This window comes from Dendrobates tinctorius, unplaced genomic scaffold (genome assembly GCF_039654945.1).
Source record: "Dendrobates tinctorius isolate UK_male_01 unplaced genomic scaffold, ASM3965494v1 ptg000086l, whole genome shotgun sequence".
NCBI lineage: Eukaryota > Metazoa > Chordata > Amphibia > Anura > Dendrobatidae > Dendrobates > Dendrobates tinctorius.
Window position 1 is genome coordinate 51,592,148 of NW_027361754.1, and position 22,510 is coordinate 51,614,657.

A 22,510-nucleotide genomic window follows, 5' to 3' on the forward strand; every position below is an offset into this window, starting at 1 on the left:
AGAAAACCCTCCAGGATTTTACCCACAGTTGAGGTTAAACTTACTGGCCTATAATTTCCAAGTTCAGTTTTTGTCCCCTTTTTGAATATTGGCACCACATTTGCTATACGCCAGTCCTGTGGTACAGACCCTGTTATTATGGAATCTTTAAAGATTAAAAATAATTGTCTATCTATGACTGTGCTTAATTCCTGCAGTACTCAGTGGTGTATCCCATCCGGGCCTGGGGATTTGTCAATTTTAGTGATTTTTAGACACCGCCGTACTTCCTGCTTAGTTAAGCAGGTGACATTTAATGGAGAATTTTATCCCTGATCATGTTATCTGTCATGGGATTTTCTTGTGTAAATACTGTTGAAAAAAAGTCATTTAGCATATTGGCTTTTTCCTCCTCCTCCTCCACCATTTCACCCAGACTATTTTTAAGGGGACCAACACTATCATTTTTTAGTTTCTTACTATTTATGTAGTTAAAGAATATTTTGGGATTATTTTTACTTTCTCTGGCAATGAGTCTCTCTGTCTCAATCTTTGCTATCTTGATTTGCTTTTTACAGAATTTATTTAATTTTCTGTATTTATTTAATGCCTTATCACTACCTATTTGCTTTAATTGTCTAAATGCTTTATTTTTATCTCTTATTGCACCCCTTACAGCTCTATTTAGCCATAGTGGTTTCTTCCTATTTCTAGCATGTTTATTCCCATACGGTATATATTGTGCACAGGTCCTATTCAGGATGCTAATAAACGTCTCCCATTTTCTTTGTGTATTTTTATGTCTCAGGATATCGTCCCAGTTAATTGCACCAAGATCATCTCTCATCCGTTGGAAATTTGCCTTCCTGAAGTTTAGTGTCCTTGTAACCCCTCTACTACACATCTTGACCCTCAACCCTTACATTTGATATGCGGTCTGGCCTGTTGGTTAATATTAGGTCTAGCAGAGTTGTCTAATCTTTTTTTCAGGAAAGCACCATTCCTCTGTCTAAAGACTTTCTACTTGCCGAGAAGTGTTGCGCTCCTGACACTTGTGGACTCAGACAGAAATAAGACCCCTGTGCAAGAACTGTATATGGGCCCTTGGCAGCCCAATTGTTAAGAACATGATCGCACACTCACATGATAAAACGGAGGAAGGAAAGGACTAACAAAGGAAGATGCAGCACCTACACCCAACTGATCCCTGTACAGACTAAAAACTCCCTAGCAGTACAACTAAAAAAAACTCTCCTCTGACCTGACTCCCTAAAAGGCCATTGATCAATGGCTTCCTCAAACCTCCCGAGGAACCAGAGAGACAGCTGAATAGAAGCTAACCAGATAAAGAAGGTAAAGACGAGAACTATCAGCAGTTGGACAGAGACCACGCAGGCTGAGGCTCAGCAGAGAGGGAAACCAAGCACGCTGCTTTGAAGATAAAAATAGGCCCCCTTACCTCTCAGCCCCCTGTTCGGGTGCACAGGTTACACCAGTGATATGGCTGTCCATGGCACCAGAAGATTGATTGTTCAGACTAGCAGCATGGCTGTACCGCTGACCCAAACTGTGCGCCCTCTTGTGCTGAAAGCAGAGACAGCTTCCTGTGCAGCATATGAAGTAGACCAGATCCAGCTTCCGAAAATATAACAAACAGCTTGCATGTGCATGATCCTTGCCTAGTAAACCAGCCACATGTGATAGACCTAAGCAATGAGCATTAATCTATAAAATTAAAAATTCTTGAAAACACACAGGAGATAAGTTGCAAAGTTGTTTGGTTTTACAATTTTATCTATTTTTTTAAAAAAAATGATGAGATGAGATGTTGGAAGGCAAAATGCTGCACACTACCTCTCGAATTGTTGCATGTCTGCGGCTGATATTAGCAGTTTTTTCATTATATTGTATTTTATAAGCAACAGCTTTTAGGATGAGTGCCCCTTTAATGTTTCTATTTGTGCATTCCCCTGTGCCGTCTTGTGGCTCATGGTCATTAGTGACAACCCTGGTGCTGTGTCTGACGTGATTTATCTGCGCTCCATTACAGCGGGATGAAGCTGTATTTTAGTCACAGAACAGCCCAGCACTGGGAATAATCTGTATTTCTTTCTGTCTATGAATCGATTAGTGCGGATCCGGATTTTAGGGATGATGTATGACCCAGACAGTGTTATTGACTTGGAATTGATTCCCCGTACTGCCAGATGCTGGGGCTTCCACAGAACCAGATTCCGTTCAGTATTTACTTTTTGGGCTTAAATACAGCAATTTTCTCATGATATAGGTCAGTGCTTAAAGAGAGTCATTAACCCTTTAAAGGCTGGTCCATTTTGGACTATTTTCTAAACACTGTCCAAAAGACATAACTTTTTAATATTACCAATGACTAACCTGCATAAGGTTGCCTATTTTTTATTTTGTATTTTTTTTGGAGGGGGTGGGGTGTCATAATTTATTATGTTTAATCCACATTTTTTTTTAAAAATAATCTAAAAAAACACAAAAAAACAGCAATTCCATCATTGTTTTATTTGTACTTGTTATTACATTATAGTGATGTCAAATATTTACACTCATATATGCATTTTTTTAATACTTTGGTCCAATAAAAACACTTTTTATTTTATTTTGGACATTTTTGTTTAAAAAAAAGCTTTATTTCAGTTTATTTTTTTGTAGTCACAAAAATGTGATCATCTGATCCCTTCCATAATATACAGCTGCTTCTCATAAAATTAAAATATCATCAAAAAGTTAATTTATTTCAGTTATTCAATACAAAAAGTGAAACTCATATATTATGAAGAGTCATTACAAACAGAGTGATCTATTTCAAGAGTTTATTCCTGTTAATGTTGATGATTATGGCTTACAGCCAATGAAAACACCAAAGTCATTATCTCAGTAAATTAGAATAATTAACAAAAAAAACACCTGCAAAGGCTTCCTAAGCATTTAAAAAGGTCCCTTAGGGCCCCGTCACACATAGCGATCTCGCTAGCGAGATCGCTGCTGAGTCACAAGTTTTGTGACACAACAGCGATCTCACCAGCGAGATCGCTGTGTGTGACAGCGATCAGCGACCGGCCCCCCTGCCGGTATCGCTGATCGCTGTAGGAAAGCCCTGGACATTTTTTTGGTTGCTGGTCTCCCGCTGGCCAGCACGCATCGCTGCGTGTGACAGGCGGGAGACCAGCAATCAGCTGGTAACTAACGTACACATTGGGTATCTAAGGGACGGGCGTCCCTTAGATACCCGATGTGTACTTTAGTTACCAGCGCGCTGATCGGGTATCTAAGGGACGCACGTCCCTTAGATACCCGATGTGTATGTTAGTTACCAGCTCCCTGCATCAGCGTGCTGGTAACTAATGTACACAGCGACGCCGCGCACTCGGCGTCGCTGTGCTGATCGCTGGTGAAGATGTCTGTTTGACAGCTCACCAGCGATCACATAGCGACTTACCAGCGATCCTAACACGTTGATATCGTTGTCGGGATCGCTGGTGAGTTGCTATGTGTGACTCCAGCTTAACCCTTAGTCTGTTTCAGCAGGCTCCACAATCATGGGGAAGACTGATGACTTGACAGATATCCAGAAGGCAGTCATTGACACACTCCACAAGGAGGGCAAGCCAGAAAAGGTCATTGCTGAAGAAGCTGGCTGTTCACAGAGTGCTGTATCCAAGCATATATGGAAAGTTGAGTGGAAGGAAAAAGTGTGTTAAAAAAAGAGGTGTACAAGAAATCGGGATAGCCGCAGCCTTGAAAGGATTGTTATTAAAAGGCCATTCAAAAATTTGGGGGAGATTCACAAGGAGTGGACTGCTGCTGGAGTCATTGCTTCAAGAGACACCACACACAGACGTATCCAGGACATGGGCTGCAAGTGTCACATTCCTTGTGTCAAGCCACTCATGACCAATAGACAACGCCAGGAAGTGTCTCACCTGGGCCAAGGAGAAAAAGAACTGGACTGTTGCTCAGTGGTCCAAGGTGTTGTTTTCAAATGAAAGTAAATTTTGCATTTCGTTTGGAAATCAAGGTCCCAGAGTCTGGAGGAAGAGTGGAGAGGCCACAATCCAAGCTGCTTGAGGTCTAGTGTGAAGTTTCCACAATCAGTGATAGTTTGGGGAGCCATGTCATCTGCTGGTGTAGGTCCGCTGTGTTTTATCAAGACCAAAGTCAGCGCAGCCGTCTACCAGGAAATTTTAGAGAGCACTTCATGCTTCCCTCTGCTGACAAGCTTTTTGGAGATGGAAATTTCATTCTCCAGCAGGACTTGGCACCTGTCCACACTGCCAAAAGTACCAATACCTGGTTTAAAAATAGTATCACTGTGCTTGATTGGCCAGCAATCTCGCCTGACCTTAAAGGGAACCTGTCACCCCCCCAGGGCGTTTTTCAGCTAAAGAGCCACCTTCAGCAGCACTAAGGCTGCATTCTGTGAAGGTGGCTCTTCTGTTTCTGACCCCCAGTAACGCTGAAATATTGACTTTTATAAATAGCTCCTCATACCTGTAATGTGTCCCATAGGTATGGTGTGTCCCCCTGTATCAGCCACCTACCATCTGTCCATCATACCTCTGTCCTGTGTCTGGGCACCGCCTACCATCCGTCATCATGCCCCTGTGCGGCCCCGCCTCCTCCTGTTTTGAATGCCGGCACCTCCGCTGTGACAAGAGTTCTCAGGCATACGCACTGCGCATGCCCGAGGACTCTTTTCACAGTGCAGGCGCCGGAATACAAAATGACTAGATGACTATACAGGTGAAAATAAGACAATTTTTTAAACTTTCATGTAAACTTAGCCTTAGGGCTCATGGTCTGTTTTTCCTGTATGAGCTCTATCCGTGGTTTTAGTAGCTAGTATAGTCTATGGGGCTGTTCATGCGTCTGAATTTTTTTTTTTTTGCAGAATAAGCTATCTGTGCAAAATCGCGGAGACATTTCCAATATTCATCCGAGTGTATGATCAAAATCAACAAAACAAGTCTATAGGTTTCGGGAAAAAATCTGACAACACTCGAATGCCATCTGAGTGCTGTCCAGTTTTCACAGAATGCTAGATAGGAGAAGGTGCAGAAGCTTTTTTTCTCATCCAAGTAAGACTGATAAAACTTGTCTCAAAGTCGGATGAAACTTGGATGAAAATCTGATGAACCTCTAAACAAAATCATTGATGATACTAGGCCCGTTTTTATCGTGAAAAAACAGATGTCTGATAGAATTTTTGGGGTGGGGTATTTTTGTGAGAGAACCCAGAGAAAGAAACTGATGAGGGATGTGACTATTTAGACACATGTCGTTGTCTCCAAGCTAGTGCCTGGAATCTAGCTGCTGTGATGACCCCCATACACAACACTCAGAGACATGAGAGATTCCTGCTTCTAGGTCTCTATTTAGTACATATTCAGAAGCAGCAAGACGAAGGATTTTATATAACCGTACTGAGCAGTGTAGCTGTGAATCCAGCTAGAAAATAGCAGTATGATCTAGCAACAGTCAGACGGCCGTATAAATCAGACCAAAATCAGACTTCAGTGCTTGGACTGGCCGCAGTGCTCCCCATCCAAGCCTGACAGAGATACGTGAAGTTGTCATGCTTAGGTCAGGAGAGCTGTGGCCAATCCAAGCATTGCAGTCCAATTTATACAGCTGTCTGACTGCACCCTTATTCTGCTCCTACTTTCTCTCATATTCATGGGATTCAATATTTTAGAGTGAATGCTGAGTCCTGTGCGTGGGGGAGAGAAGAAATGGCTCATGAGTGGAGAAAGCAATACATTTTACTAATAAGCAATATTAATATATGTCTCATATTTGCTTATGCTATTTACTGTAAAAGGGGCCTCTCTTCTATATTGTGACGGATTAGAATCAGAAAGACCAGCTCATATTTAAGGACTTGTTATCTCAGTGATTCCCTGCTATATACAGGTGGGTTATCCAGAGGTGAAACTAAAACTGGCCCCTGAACTCCGTATACTGTGTTATATCAACACTTAAAGAGTGAGGGCTGCAGAATCTGGGTCAAAAATGTTATTTACTATGGAAAAAGTTCTAACATCTTTCAGCGAGACATTATAAAAATATGCGAAACCGCTGCTGTTGAAACTGACATCTGTCTGTGAGACGGGCTCCAAATTAATGAGGCTCCCGGAGAATAAGGAGAGTTCACATATCAGTGAATGGCAGCAGGAAAGAGCATTGTTTAATCATGTTTTGTGTCAGTGTATTGGAATAGCGTGCTGTAATTGTGCGCCATATGTTCCAGCTTGTGAATTAAGGAATGTGAAAAACTAAACAATTCACACACTTTAATGTGATGAATTGGATTCTGCACCCATATGCAGTTTTTCTATCTCTTTTAAGCCTTGTCAGGTAGAGGTGGGATAAACCTTTCCTACTGACAATCTGTCTGAAATGCCAATGAACCAGTTGAACATACAGCGGATTCCTGTGTTTGAAGTTGCCACGGCCTATTAAAAGGTAAAATACAGAAAAAACAAAACAAAGGAATCCACAAAAAATAAAAACACAAACTGTTCTTTTAAGGGTTTACTCTTTATAAATAGCTATTTTCTTACTGCGAGATTAGATATCATTGGAGAGAGCTGTTTTTAAAGAAATGACAATACCTTACATTTCTAGTCTTGAAAGGGTTTGTCCACTATATTTGAACGTGAACCCTCAAGAATGCTGATTACAGTGGAAAGGTGTTATATTTTTAAATAAATTTGTCCACTATATTTGACTGTGGCCCCTGAAGAAGGCTGGATACATCCGAAACGCGTTGTGTTTTTAAATAAAATAGTCCGCTAGATTTGACTGTGATCCCTGAAGAAGGCTTGATACAGCCGAAACGCCTTGTGTTTTTAAATAAATGTGTCCACTAGATTTGACTGTGACCCCTGAAGAAGGCTGGATACATCCGAAACGCGTTGTGTTTTTAAATAAAATAGTCCGCTAGATTTGACTGTGATCCCTGAAGAAGGCTGTATACATCCGAAACACGTTGTGTTTTTAAATAAAATGGTCTACTAGATTTGACTGTGACCCCTGAAGATGGCTTGATACAGCCGAAACGTGTTGTGTTTTTAAATAAATGTGTCCACTATATTTGACTGTGAGCCCTGAAGAAGGCTTGATACAGCCGAAATGCCTTGTGTTTTTCAAAAAAAATGGTCCACTAGATGTGACTGTGACAACTGAAGAAGGCTGGTTACATCTGAAAGGCGTTGTGTTTTTAAATAAATTTGTCCACTAGATTTGACTGTGACCCTGAAGAAGGCTTGATACAGCCGTAATGCTTTGTATATTTAATTTTTATTTTTTTTATTCTTTTGGTACTTTTTTTGGTAATTTTTCCTTTTAATGACATCTGCTATCATAGTAGTGCCCTTCACCTGGTATCTCCACCCTCATTATCCACTAGATTTATTAGTTAAATGAAAGACACCCATCAGCGTTCCTCCGTACTGTTGTCTGTGTCTCTTGACTTCCTTTTTCGATGTGAGGCATTAGGTGACCATTGCAGCCAATCAGCAGCCAGCGTTTGGGCAGTTTGAATTTAAACAGTTGATACACTTGTTCTTCAAGCGGATAACCCTCTGCCTGATCAGTCTGCCGGTTTCTTACTCTCTTCTCTCTATATAATGGTCATATGCACTGGGACATCAGGAAGGATAGCTGTTCGGCAGAAAATATATTTTTTTGCAGCCGTTTTCAGAAATTCGTGTTTTGTCGTCTGAATACTGACCAAGATGAAAAAACCCGCTGCAGGTCTCATGACCCGAGCTCAAAAGTCTTATAGATACAGATACATTCGTGAAGGTCTATACTCAGACTGCTAAACATGGATGTTTTAAACTGACTAAAGGTGTATGAACACCATAAGGGCAATAGAAGTTTTGTAAGTTTCCAAATTTAGCTGCAGTTATGATCATTTTTAATTTTTTTGTTGGAAAATTTTTCCATTTTACAATTCTTTTTCTATGGCCCAGACATATGCATCCACATGACATAGAATATCTGTTATATTGGGGACTTTATCAGCCCCTCAATGCCAGTTGTCTGGCTGAAAAAGTCACAAATTTGGCACAATGCTTTTTTTTTTTTGCATAAAATGCTGTAAACACAATTCGGACAAAACAGCCAAACTTATGCCCAAAAGGAAACTTTTTTTCCCTGTAGGTCCGTTCTCTATAAATGGTTGGTGTACACTATAAAGATGTTGCAAACAAAGCCTGATAACTTAATAAAGTTAACCCTACTCATCCGCTTCAAAGGGAATCTGACAGCAGCATGATGTAGCGCCAGAGAACCTGATTCCAGAGATGTGTCACGTAGTTTACTGAGTGCAGCAGTTGTGATACAATCACAGTTTTTGCTGCTGCAGATCTAGCAGAGCTCGGAATGCTGAGCTTTCTGTGTACACTGTATATTGACAGAAAGATACCTAATCAGTGGTGGGGGTGAGGTTGGACCAGAAACATAAGACAACTGGTAGTGATAATCTGCTGCTGATAAAACACTGATTTTATTGAAGCCGAAAAAGACAGCCAAGCAAGTGACACATTGCCTAAATCAGGCTCTCGAACCCCTGCTTCATGCTGAACTCAGATTACATAACAAAAACCTGCTGAAATATTTTAGTAATTTTCCATGACCCTGGTGGTCTTCCCTTGGTCAGGAAGCGATAACTTCCTGTTCTTTGGTCACCTGACTTCTCAGTCGTGTGATTGACTGCAGCGGTAGTGATTGGCACAAGACATGATCTAATGTACCTACATTTTATTATTTTATAACATTTCCTAACTTTTTTTTTTAGAATTTGGACCACCCCTGTTAGCAGACACGAGCCGAGCCGCCATACTGCAGTCTATGCCTACTGCCCCATAGACATAGTGCAGAGATCTGATGCAAAAGTCTACACTCTGCTGACAGATTTACAGGGCAGACCCAGACTTGTAACGAGGGGACTTCATAGAATTACAATACTGCAATTCCCAGATACGCAAATATGGGTTCATTTCCAGGTTATTATTAACACTTTTTAAGGGTGAGGAGACTTTAGATTCCAGTCTTGAGCTGGGATTAGCGCACGGAGTTACGGTAGAGGAGGAGTGCGCTGCCCCGAGGCGCTACAAGGTCGCCGCTGATTTAGTTTGGTATGCTAAGAAGTGCACAAGGGAAAAGGAAGTTAATTACTGTCAAACCATTGTCTATAATTAGATCTCACCAGTAATTCATGTATATTTTTCTCTTCCTTGATTGACATTTAGCATCTTCCAATAAATATGTGTCATTATTAATAATCTCTTGTATACTGTATAATGTGTTTATTGAATTGAAATGATATTTAGGGCAAAAAATATTTTATTTACTGAGTAATCAAAAAAGTATTAAGAAATGTTAGCGGTAACTGCAGGTACTACAATGTGTCTCTCTGTTTCAGATCTGAGACCCTGAGTAAGGAGCGAAGGGCGAAACGGGAGACGGTGGATGGCGATACCACCAGAACAGGTATTTAAATATGGAGCATTGGAGGCAAAGGTGTTGTCTGAGATTTACTTAGCTACATGTATCAAATAAAAAACGTCATTCATGTCATGCACCACAATTGTTATTTGTTTTATGCAAAAGGTAGTGACCTATCTGAAATTGGGAGGGAAAAGGGTGTGTTCTAAATTGTCATGCTTTGCACTAAAATTACACCACGATCTGGCATAGCTTAGTTGACCAAAGTAAGACAATTAATAGGGCTGGATTGCAATGGCCGTCAATGGGTTTCAATGGCACTCAAAGGGCATGCCGAAGTCCCCTGCCACCGCCATCTTTGTACTCCAGTGAAGCCCAGCTATAGGCTGAGCTTGAAAAGAGAGAGCAATTTACACTGTATGCTGCAATGCTATTGTCTAATGTGTATGGGGGCCTTTAGTCTAATGTGTAAGGGGGCCTTTAGTCTAATGTGTATGGGGGCCATTAGTTTAATGTGTATGGGGGCCTTTAGTCTAATGTGTATGGGGCCTTTAGTCTAATGTGTATGGGGGCCTTTAGTCTAATGTGTATGGGGGCCTTTAGTCTATTGTGTATAGGGGCCTTTAGTCTAATGTGTATGGGGGCCTTTAGTCTATTGTGTATGGGGGCCTTTAGTCTAATGAGTATGAGGCCTTTAGTCTAATGTGTATGGTGGACTTTAATAAAAATAATAATAATAATTTATATTTATATAGCACCAACATATTCCGCAGTGCTTTACAGTTTGCCTTTAGTCTAATGTGTATAGGGGCCTTTAGTCTAATGTGTATGGGGGCCTTTAGTCTAATGTGTATAGGGGCCTTTAGTCTAATGTGTATAGGGGCCTTTAGTCTAATGTGTATAGGGGCCTTTAGTCTAATGAGTGTATGAGGCCTTTAGTCTAATGTGTATGGAGCCTTTAATAATAATAATAATAATAATAATAATAATCTATATTTATATAGCACCAACATATTCCGCAGTGCTTTACAGTTTGCCTTTAGTCTAATGTGTACAGGTCTTCCGCCTCTAGTTATCCAAAATTCTAAAATAGCATGGTCGCTACCTCCTAGGGTCCCTGCCACTTTTACCTCCTCAACCATTTCCTCCCTGTTTATAAGGATTAGATCCAAGGTAGCAGTTCCCCTTGTTTTCTCCCCTACCTTTTGGAAGATAAAGTTGTCAGCAAGAGAGGATAAGAATTTCCTTGACCTGTTAGTTTTGCCTGAGAGAGATTCCCAACAAATGTCTGGATAGTTGAAATCTCCCATGACAACTATGTCATATTTTTTGGAGAACTTGGCCATTTGATGCATAAAGAGTTCATCCATGTCTTCAGCTTGCACAGGCGGCCTGTAGTAAATAAATATATGTGTATACCAATGGCGCTCAAGCGTACACCCACAGAACACAAAGCAGCAAGTAATAAGACAACACACCACTCAAGTTGTCTCCATAAAATAATAATAATAAATAAACCTGATAGAAACTTGCGCTAATTAAATGTGTCTTGGTTAAATAAAGATATCTTATGAAGAAATCTATTACCTTTACTGAAGCTAAAAACTGGCGAGGCAGGGAAAAAGGTCTTCAGAATGCAGAAAGAATCAGTGAATTCCGCAACGCGTAGGTTTGCCATTGCTTTCTGGCCCCATCAGCGCCCCATAGGGCTTTCTTGCCTGTCACGTGATCTATCACGTGACTGTGACGTCACGCAAGGTCCTTCAGCTTTTTTGGACCTTGCAGGCCTGCTTTTGCAAGCGGCGGCTGGTACTCTTACAGCCTGCCGATATACACCTCCAGCTGCGCGCCAGTCACTGGCCGGGACGGCGGCATGCTAGGAGGTAGCACCCTTTAGCTCCAGTAAGTTTTTATATACCTGTGTCGGGGAGTATTATTGGGAAAGGACCTGGAAATCCACCCTGCATTCTGAAGACCTTTTTCCCTGCCTCGCCAGTTTTTAGCTTCAGTAAAGGTAATAGATTTCTTCATAAGATATCTTTATTTAACCAAGACACATTTAATTAGCGCAAGTTTCTATCAGGCCTGTAGTAAATGCCTACAATGGTGTCCTTTCCATTGTTCTGTCCTTGTATTCTTACCCAAACAGAACTCCCAGTCTCTGAGGCTTCAATCTCTGTGCAGATATACGCGTTTCTAACAATGCGACACCTCCTCCTCGTTTATCAAGTCTGTTTCTTGCAAATGAGTTGTATCCTTCTAGTCTTGTATTCCAATCATGTGTATTGTCCCACCAAGTTTCAGTGATTCCAATGACATCATATTTCTTTTCCTGTGTTAGTAGGTCCAATTCTCCTTGTTTGTTGCCCATGCTTTGTGCATTAGTATAGAAACATTTTAGTTTGTGATTGGTTTCTCTTTCTCCAATATTTTTATTAATTAGATTCTTTTGTCTTTGTTCTTTCCTCCCACTTCTAATTAGTCAAAACTAAAAGAGAAAGAGCGCAATAGGGTCTTACCCAAGTAAAATGAATATAAATCAAGCTATTATACTCACCAATAACAGGAGAGTTTCAGGCTCAAAGGAATAGAGGTCAAGCTGCTGCACATCCAAATGGCCACTCAGTGACCATAAATCATCAGATTTACAAAGAAAGAATTTTTGGATTTAAACATGCGCTGCTAGACAAACGACTCCTTGCAGATTGTATACTTATATACTTTTAATTCCCAACGCGTTTCGAAGTTAACACTTCTTCCTCAGGGGATGATATGTACCTCCCACTTCTAATAGCAGAGTTCTCAATAGCATTTGTCAGGTGTATGGCTTTTTCTGGCCTTTTACTTTCCTTCCCACATTGTTGTAGTTTAAAGCTCTCCTGATGAGTGTAGCAAGGCGACTTCCAAATACATGTTTTCCAGTCTTCGTAAGATGCACCCCATCTCTAGCAAGTAGTCCATCGTATAAGTAATTCACTCTGTGATCCAGAAATCCAAATCTTTGCTGACGGCACCATCGACGTAGCCAGTTGTTCACCTGCAGAATCTTATTCCACCTCCTTGTTCCATGGCCATCCACTGGGAGGATGGAAGAGAAGACCACCTGCGCTCCCAGTTCTTTCACTTTCTTACCTAAGTTTTCAAAGTCTCTGCAGATGGTTTCCAGGTCGTTTCTTGCTGTGTCATTTGTCCCCACATGTAGTAGCAGGAATGGGTAGTCATCTGTAGGTCTGAAGAGTCCTGATATCCTGTCAGACACATCTTTAATTTTTGCACCTGGAAGACAGCACATTTCTCTTGAAGTTATATCCGGTCTGCAGATAGCGGCCTCTGTTCCTCTCAACAGGGAATCCCCCATGACCACCACTCTCCGTTTCTTCTTCACAACATTTTTCTTTCTCCATCCAGGAGGACTCTGAAGGCGTACAAGGTTGCTGTTTAGTCTAATGTGTATGGAGCCTTTAATAATAATAATAATAATAATCTATATTTATATAGCACCAACATATTCCGCAGTGCTTTACAGTTTGCCTTTAGTCTAAGGCCTCTTTCACACTTCCGTTTTTGACAATCAGTCAAGATCCGCCAATTTTGAAAAAAAACGGATCCGCCATTTTTCTTTGCGGATCCGTTTTTTTCCCCATTGACTTTCATTATTGGCGGATCCTGACTGATTGCCGTCCGTTGCATCTGTTTTTTTGAGGATCCGCCACAATGTTAGTGTCCGTCAACATCCTCAAAGATTTCCAAACGGAGCTTGCAACGTTTTTTTGGCCGGCGGATCCTCCAGACACTGAATTAACCCCAAAATCTGTCTGGGTGCCGGACAAAGAAACTCTCTCTCCCTCTCCCTCTCCCTCTCCCTCTCCCTCTCCCTCTCTCTCTCTCTCTCTCTCTCTCTCCCTCTCCCTCTCTCTCTCTCCCTCTCTCCTTCCCGGCCAGCGGTTCCTTTAAATTTCCTCATTTTCAGGATCCGTCTAATAACGGATCCTGTGCCATCCGTTCACATCAGTTGAGAACGGATCCGCTTGTCTGCCTTTTTGGCGGATTTTAACTGATGCAAATAACTGAAGTGTGAAAGAGGCCTAATGTGTAAGGGGGCCTTTAGTCTAATGTGTATGGAGCCTATAATAATAATAATCTATATTTACAGTGGGGAAAAAAAGTATTTAGTCAGTCAGCAATAGTGCAAGTTCCACCACTTAAAAAGATGAGAGGCGTCTGTAATTTACATCATAGGTAGACCTCAACTATGGCAGTGAGATTTTGAGTGCAAACCTCTTTCCATCAGCAAGGGCATTGAAGATGAAACGTGGCTGGGTCTTTCAACATGACAATGATCCAAAGCACACTGCCAGGGCAACGAAGGAGTGGCTTCGTAAGAAGCATTTCAAGGTCCTGGAGTGGCCTAGCCAGTCTCCAGATCTCAACCCTATAGAAAACCTTTGGAGGGAGTTGAAAGTCCGTGTTGCCAAGCGAAAAGCCAAAAACATCACTGCTCTAGAGGAGATCTGCATGGAGGAATGGGCCAACATACCAACAACAGTGTGTGGCAACCTTGTGAAGACTTACAGAAAACGTTTGACCTCTGTCATTGCCAACAAAGGATATATCACAAAGTATTGAGATGAAATTTTGTTTCTGACCAAATACTTATTTTCCACCATAATATGCAAATAAAATGAAAAAAAAACAGACAATGTGATTTTCTGGATTTTTTTTTCTCAGTTTGTCTCCCATAGTTGAGGTCTACCTATGATGTAAATTACAGACGCCTCTCATCTTTTTAAGTGGTGGAACTTGCACTATTGCTGACTGACTAAATACTTTTTTGCCCCACTGTATATAGCACCAACATATTCCGCAGTGCTTTACAGTTTGCCTTTAGTCTAATGTGTATAGGGGTCTTTAGTCTAATGTGTATGGGGGTCTTTAGTCTAATGTGTATAGGGGTCTTTAGTCTAATGTGTATGGGGGTCTTTAGTCTAATGTGTATGGGGGTCTTTAGTCTAATGTGTAAGGGGGCCTTTAGTCTAATGTGTATGGGGGCCTTTAGTCTAATGTGTAAGGGGGCCTTTAGTCTAATGTGTAAGGGGGCCTTTAGTCTAATGTGTATGGGGGCCTTTAGCCTAATGTGTATGGGGGCCTTATCAGTCGCAATCATTTCAGTGTATTGTCAGGCAAAGCACATGCATGTCTTCCAATATGGTAAAAGTAAAACACTTTTTGGTGCTTCTGGGGGTTGTGTCATCACAGGTAACCTAATTAATTTCAGTGGGAAACAATCTGAATCCCAAAGTTTCAGCATACCCCACCTGCGTTTTATTGCCACATCCTATATTCTGGAAAGCCGGTGTAAAGTCTGACTGCAGATCATTTCCCAGGGAAATAAAATTGGATTGTGTGTTATCCGTGCAGCTGTCTGCTCCAGCACAATAGAAGTCAGATTATATAGCATTTCCCATTGATTGTAAAAATCAAGTCCCATCACGTAGATCGTCAGCTCTGTTCCTATTACCGGTGACATGGGATGGAGGAATAAACGTAAGGATAAGTCAGCAATATACAGAATAAAGAACACATCTCTACCAATAACCTTTATACTAGTTCAACTCATATTACAGAACTGAGGTGGGGGTCTGATCGCAGTGTATAAAGAATGCCACCATCTATCCGCTGTTCCCCTAAATGAATAACATGCATTGCAGAAAACTTTCTTGACATGATACATATGGAATTGTAGATTGGCCCCATTACATGAGATGTGTAAAGAGAAGAAGAACATGTTTTCGATTGAAGAAATGAATTTGGGGCCCATATTATACCCACTTTTTCACAAAAGGTCTCTTGTTCTGCATCTCCCATATTTATTACTGCCAGGATAACACCAGCATGGCTCTTGCACATCCACCACTCATTACATACCACCGACAGTTCATTTACTATCAGGCATTAAAGGCTATTCGAGGGGGAAATCCTCAGCCCACCTGGTTGTAACTAACAGAACCGTCTCTGTCTTTATATAATGAAATAGCTGTCAGTAATATATAACATGTCTCCTAGATACACTATATGGAGAAAAGTATTGGGACACATACACATTACACCTACAGGAGCTTTTATGACCTCCCATTCTACATCCATAGGCTTTAATATGGAGTCTTTCCTTTTGCAGCTGTTCTGGTAGACTTTAGATGTGTCTGTGAGAATTTTTGACTCTTCATCCAAAAGTGCATTTGTACAGCCAGACCCTGATGTTGGGAAGAAGTCGGGCTCACAATCTCCATTGTAGCTCATCCAACAGTTGTTGGATGGGGTTGAGGTCCGGGCTCTGTGCTGCCGGTCATGTTCTTTGACACCAGGGACAAAATGCTGGGATGAGCTACAGTGCAATAGGCAAGCAGCTTGGTGAGAAGGCAACAACTGTTGGCACAATTATTAGAAAATGGAAGAAACACAAGTTTGACTGTCAATCTTTCTCAGCCTGTTACCTCATGCAAGATCTCGCGTCATGGGATAAGGATGATTCTAAGAAAGGGCACAAATCCACCTAGAATTACATGGGAGGACCTGGTAAATGGCCTGAAGAGAGCTATGAACATAATGTCAATCATTACCGTTAGTAACACAGGAGCCTGAGAGGAGAGAAGACCAGAGAGCGCTGCCTAAGCGCAATAAATGACATATAGAAAACAATTGTGATACACATATATGTATATATGTTCACCTGTGGGGGTTGTGCAGGATAGACACAATGCTATTTAGCAATTTGATCACATATGGGGATCAAACCTCGTGGTATGACGCCCTTACGATTAGTGTGGAGTTGTGATGGTCCTGTTGCATTCACAACTCCAAGGGATATGTGTGAAAAGAAACAGGCAATCCCCACATGTATTCAGGCTGTCTAACAGCCGCAAATCATGCAGCTGCGGCGACACAAATTAAATCTCCGAGCACATCCAAATACTCGGAGGACACCCGAGCATGCTCAGAAAACTCGAGTAACGAGCATACTCGCTCATCACTAGTTGTGATAGTAATACCTATTTAAGTGTCGACTCTTCACCATTCTGGACATTGCTCAAAGGAGTAGTTCACATCTGACATCTGTTTGGGGATTTATTCCACCAGAGGGGAGTGCCTCCGATTTCTTTTCTCATGTTTATTAACATACTATGCTGTCATGGATTTAAATCCTGCAGGGCACGCAAGGTCCCCCTGCTCATGCCAGTACATGTCCAGGCCCGTTTGAAGTTTGCCAATGACCATCTGGATGATCCAGAGGGGGGCATGGGAGAAGGTCATGTGGTCAGAGTAGACCAAAATAGAACTTTTTGGGATTAACTCCACTCACTGTGTTTGGAGGAAGAGGGATGAGTACAACTCAGATAATACCGTCCCAATCATGAAGCGTGGAGTGGGAAACATCATACTTTGGGGGTGCTTTTCTGAAAAGGAGACAGGACGACAAACCATATTGATGGAGTCATGTATCGTGAGATTTTGGCCAACAGCCTCCTTTGCAGTAAGAGCAGCATGACAATGAACCTAAACATACAGCCAGATCAACTAATGAGTGACTCTGAAAGAAGCATTTTAAGGACCTCGAGTGGCCTAACCAGTCTCCAGACCTGATTCCAATAGAAAATCTTTGGAGGGAGCTGAAACTCTAAATGTTGTCCAACGTCAGCCCCGAAAACTGAATGATCTGGAGACAATCTGTATGGAGGAGGGGGCCAAAATCCTTGCTGCAGTGTGTGCAATCCTGGTCAAGAACTACAGGAAACGTCTGACCTCTGTAATTGCAAACAAAGGTTTCTGTACCAAGTGTTAAGTTCTGTTTTTCAGTGGCATAACCACAAAGTTATGGGCCCCGGTGCAAACTTTCAAATGGGGCCCCCCACCCAGGGCTGCCACTAGGAATTTCGGGGCCCCATAAAGGCAAAATTTTTGGGGCCCTCTTGAGACCAGCCCAGGCTCCAACCTTCAAACTGTCCACAGCCCCACCGCTCCCATAACTCCACCCCAACATAGAGAATGAAAAGAGCGGAGGGCAGGTGTCTGACTTGCTACATCATAGAATATAATGTCACCCCCATATTATATAACACAGCCTCCCCATAGAATATAATGTACCTCCCTTGGTATATAACACAGCGCATAGTATATAGCACAGCACCACATGGTATATAGCACAGCACCACATGGTATACAGCACCACATAGTATAGAGCACAGCCCTGCATGGTATACAGCACAGCCCTGCATGGTATACAGCACAGCACCCCCCATGGTATACAGCACCGCATGGTATACAGCAGAGCACCCCCCATGGTATACAGCACCCCCCCCATGGTATACAGCACCGCTTGGTATACAGCACAGCACCCCCCTTGGTATACAACACTGCATGGTATACAGCACCCCCCATGTTATACACCCCCCATGGTATACAGCACTATGGTATACAGCACATCACCCCTCATGGCAAACAGCACCATGGTATACAGCACCATGGTATACAGCTCCCCTGAGAATGGCCCCACAGTCCTGGCTGTACTCACTGTTGCATAAAAAAAACCTCCTCACCTTCTCCTCACGTCCGCGCTGCTGGCTGCTCCTGTCTCCTGCTCTGCCTGATACACAGTGAGTGCCCGATGACGTCATCTCCCACCCGCTGTGTCAGAGGCAGAGCGGGGAATGATGGGAGAGGGAGCGTCACTGACGCTTTCTCCTCCATCAGTGCTTTGAACTGTGCCGGCATCATAGACGCCGGTATAGTTCAGTGTGGCGGCGGGGGGAGTCGGCGCTGACATGGTGCCTCTCTGACCTCCCCTCCCTCCCAGCCTGCCCCGCTGCTGGGGCCCGATGTGGGCCCCCTCTGCTCATAGGGGCTCCATACGCCAGTCAGGGCATTAATGCCCTGACTGGCGGCCTTGGGGCCCGGGCCCCTAAGCGCACAGCTGCGACCCCTGCGACCGGGTATGTTACGCCCCTGCTGTTTTTCTATTTTTTACAATACTTATTTAATACAATAAAGTGCAAATTAATTACGGTATGTTAAAATCATACAATGTGATTTTGTGGTTTCTATTTTTAGATTTGGTCTCTCACAGTTGAAGTGTACTTACGATAAAAATTACAGACCTCTCCATTTTTTGTAGGTGGAAGAACTTGCAAAATCGGCAGTGTATCAAATACTTATTTTCCCCACTGTAGTTAGCCCCTGGAAATCAACCCTATAACATCATTCCTCCACCACCTATCATCTTTCCAGTGGAGTAATGTAGTGAGGCATGTAATGTTCTTCTGGTGTTCACCAAACCCAGACACCTCCATCAGATGCCAGATAGAGAAGTGTGATCCGTCACTGCACAGAACCCATTTTCATTGCTCAAGAGTCCAGCGGTGGCGGCTTTATACCACTTCATCAGATGCTTGGCATTGTGATCGATGATGTAAGGCTGCATATAGTTACTCAACCAGGAAAACCTAGCATGAAATCCACAATTACATTTCTAATAAAATCTGCAAGTAACACAAATCTATATGTGGATTTGTCTTGGATTTGTGCTGAAATCTTCAGCAAAACTTTTCCATTATGTGTGTACGAAGTTTAAGGCTATGTGCATATTTGCTTGCAGAAATTTCTGCAAGGTTTCTGCATCTCTTGGCAGAAAAACGCAGTGGAAAATCCATGCTTTTTTATGAGTTTTTTATGCGTTTTTTGATGCGGTTTTGTAATTCCATAGAGCTAAATAAAGATATATTATTTAAAAAAAAAAGAATTGTGATGTCATTTCCTTGTTCAACCCCTTCTTTTTCATTCTCCATTGAAAACCATATTATCATTACATACCACGTTTAAATTTATTATGTTTACACACAGAAAACAAATATATGTGAATATATATATATATTACCAAGCCCAAGGATTAGTAGTGAACAGTTGTCAGCCAGATACCCTCATTAATAAAACAGTACTAGAGTTAAATAAAGACACACACACATGCACACACACACACACCAGCCTGTGTAGGAGCATTAACATAGTTAACCTACATATGCTGGAACAAAACAGCAACAGTAAAAGCTACGTGAAATGCAATATGTTTTTTTTTTTTTTTTTTTTTTAATTTTTAAAAATTGCATGGGCTCCCACATAATTTTCATAACCAGCAATGGGAAAGCCAACAGCTGAGAGCTGATGTTATGTTTCTGGAAAGGAGCCAATAGCCATAAAAGTTCCCAGGTTATTAATATCAGTTCACTGATGTTTGTTTAGCCTTTACTGGCTAGTTTACAGGGTATCCCAGAAAAAAATTGACATGGGGTCCCCCTATAAAATCGAACCAGCAAAGGTTAGGCAGACAGCTGTGGGCTGATATTAATAGCCTGGGAAGGGACCATGTATATTGGCACCCCCTTAGGCTAAAAACATCAGCTGTCAGCTGCCCCAGAAACGACACCTCTTATAGATATGCCAATTCTGGCCCTTAGCCTCGCTCTTCCCTCTTGCCCTGCAGCGGTGGCAAGTGGGGTTAATATTTGTGGGGTTGATGTCACCTTTGTATTGTCAGGTGACATCAAGCCCACAGGTTAGTCATGGAGAGGCATCTATAAGACACCTTTCCATTACTAATCCTATAGTTATATGGTAAATAAACACACAGCCAGAATACAGTCCTTTATTTGAAATAATTACACAGACTCCTTTATTGAATCTAAATTAACCATACTTACTGAACACCTAATCCCCGATGCCCTCGTCTCCTGCAAACAATCAAAAAATAATAAACCAACTGTGGTGTAGTGACCACTGTGTCCGCTAGGGGGGGGCTGTGTGGATGTCCTAGGAGAGAGGATGAATGGCAGAATACTGAATGACCGTTGTGTATTTCAAGGTGGGTGGCCTTGAGATGGAGACTTATGTGTGTGTTGATCAGCAGTGATAATGCTTAGGTGCTGTTTCAACATGTCCAGGAGAAGTCTCCAGGTAGCTGGTGAGTCGGGCAGGACTAGTTACCTACAAATCCACCCAGGGGTGTGGTTAAGAACGATAGTGTAAAGAGTGTGAGAATGGTTCAAGGACCTGTGATGAGGTCATAGCCATGTGACCCGATGGGCGTGGCTACGGACCATATAAGGTGGCCAGGGTAGGTCACATGGGTGAATGCAGGGACCAGGTTGGTCCATTTGGAAGGTCTCGCTCGGAGATGTGTCTGCCTCCCTGAAGTGCCTGTGTGTAATGGCTGCACGTGTCTGAGAATTCCCAGAGGAGGGAATGGATGTCTGCAACATGGAGAAGCAGCCATGAGGCAAAACCCTGATGGGGTGAGAACTGTGAGGCTAGAAACCTGCGCAATGGACATTGCATAACCTGTGTGAGTACAGGATAATCAGAGTGGAGCTCTGTCATGGACGCTATGCCGTTTGATATGAACTTTATGTTGCTGGTCATGGTTTATGATGCGTAAATAAACTGCTAGGACCGTGATTGTTTTATGGAAAACCTGTGCCGGCTGTGATTTATTGGCTGCCAAGCGAGTATCCCCTACCCGAATGACAGCGCTACCTTACAATTGGTGGAGATTGCAAAGGGCAATGTTGCATCCTTGTTGCTAGAGGCAACGGAAGAGGACTGAAAAACTCGGCTGCTAAGGGCAACGGTTAAAAAGTACATGGTGCAGTGCTGGCAACACTGAGCCAGGAGGGCTGACGGTTGTGAAAGCCCTGGGATATACTGTCAGCAGGTCAGAGAAAGAGACTGGTGATTGCTAGGGTGCCTGTTATGAATGAGTCACCGAGGAGGATAAAACAAAACGCAAGCTAAGCCCAGAAAACCGGAGAGGTTGGTAACTAGCGGATTGCAGACCCCTGATCCTATCCACAACAACTAGCAGTAGCCGTGGAGCGTGCCTACGGTGGTCCTAGATGCCTCGTCACGGCCGGAGAACTAAATAAGCCTAAAGAAAGAAAGGGAAAATCTAAACTGCCCCAGAGCAGACCCCAAAGCAATAGACAGCCCCCAACATGTATAGTCGGTGAAACAAGATGAAAACACAGACACAGGTAGAAAGATAGGCTGAGCAAACGATGAGGCCCTCGCTAACTAGAAAGGACAGGAAAGAAAAGCTGCTGTCTGCAATCACGCAAAAAACCTCGCCAAAAAGAATGTCCAACACGTCTGATAGAAAAAGGCCCTGAAGTCGCTAGACTTCAATTCACTATATCAGCACTCAGGTATATTCAGAAGACAGAGCAAAAGAGATCAACTGATCAGAGACAAAATGAGGATTCAGCCCAGTCCCAGTCAGGGCTGGCTGAACACAAAAACTAAGTAAACCAGACAAAAACTCATATGAACAATAGCAGAGAAAACTTAGCTTTAGGAAGGCAGGAACCAAACTGGAAACTAGGAGCCACAGTCAGGAAAAATCTCACCAGCAAGAAACTAGGGAGTCGGCTGCCTTAAATCCAATCAGAAACTCCTGATGTCCAATCACAGTCCTCATCCTCAGGTGGCCGGTCTCTGCAATTTAAATCAGCTTCATTACCTCCCTTCACCAACAGAGGGAGTCCAGATAGAGAACTCACTACTCCTCTGTCAGCCCAGCCAGCTCCATAACCCTCACCAGAAGCCAGAGGCAAACCCGAAAATGAGCTCACAACAGGTGCCTCTGCGGATAAGAGGTACCTGAGGACCTGTGTGGCCGACACAGGTAACGGACAGCTGTTCGTGTGGTACTGACCTGGGTCAGTGAGTAAGACTGTGTACCTGGAGGGTTCAGTGAGGAAAGTTCCTGGAGGGTCAGTGTTGGGAGATTCTAGGAGAAAAAATCGTATCCCGGGAGCACGTGGTATGACCTTGGACCTGGTGAGGCGCGAGTGTTGGGCAGTCTCAGGCGGAGACAGATGTCCTGAAGAGCACCCGCTGAGCCCCTGGACCTGATGAGGCCGGTGTGTGGGGAGACTATGGGAGGAGGGTCGCTCCCTGAATCGCACCCGGTGCGCCCTGTGTGTTGGACGTCTCAGGCGGAGAC

The 22,510-nt window shown here is 42.8% G+C and overlaps 1 protein-coding gene across 2 annotated transcripts in view; it reads left to right on the forward strand.

The window, feature by feature from the left end:
• Nucleotides 1–22,510, forward strand: part of MORN1 (MORN repeat containing 1) — a 528,161-nt gene that overhangs the window by 490,111 nt on the left and 15,540 nt on the right. For both annotated transcript variants that reach the window (XM_073585393.1, XM_073585394.1), the window contains exon 13: nt 9,443–9,510. In XM_073585393.1, the coding sequence (XP_073441494.1) occupies nt 9,443–9,510 (68 nt within the window). The remainder of the gene's footprint in view (nt 1–9,442; nt 9,511–22,510) is intronic.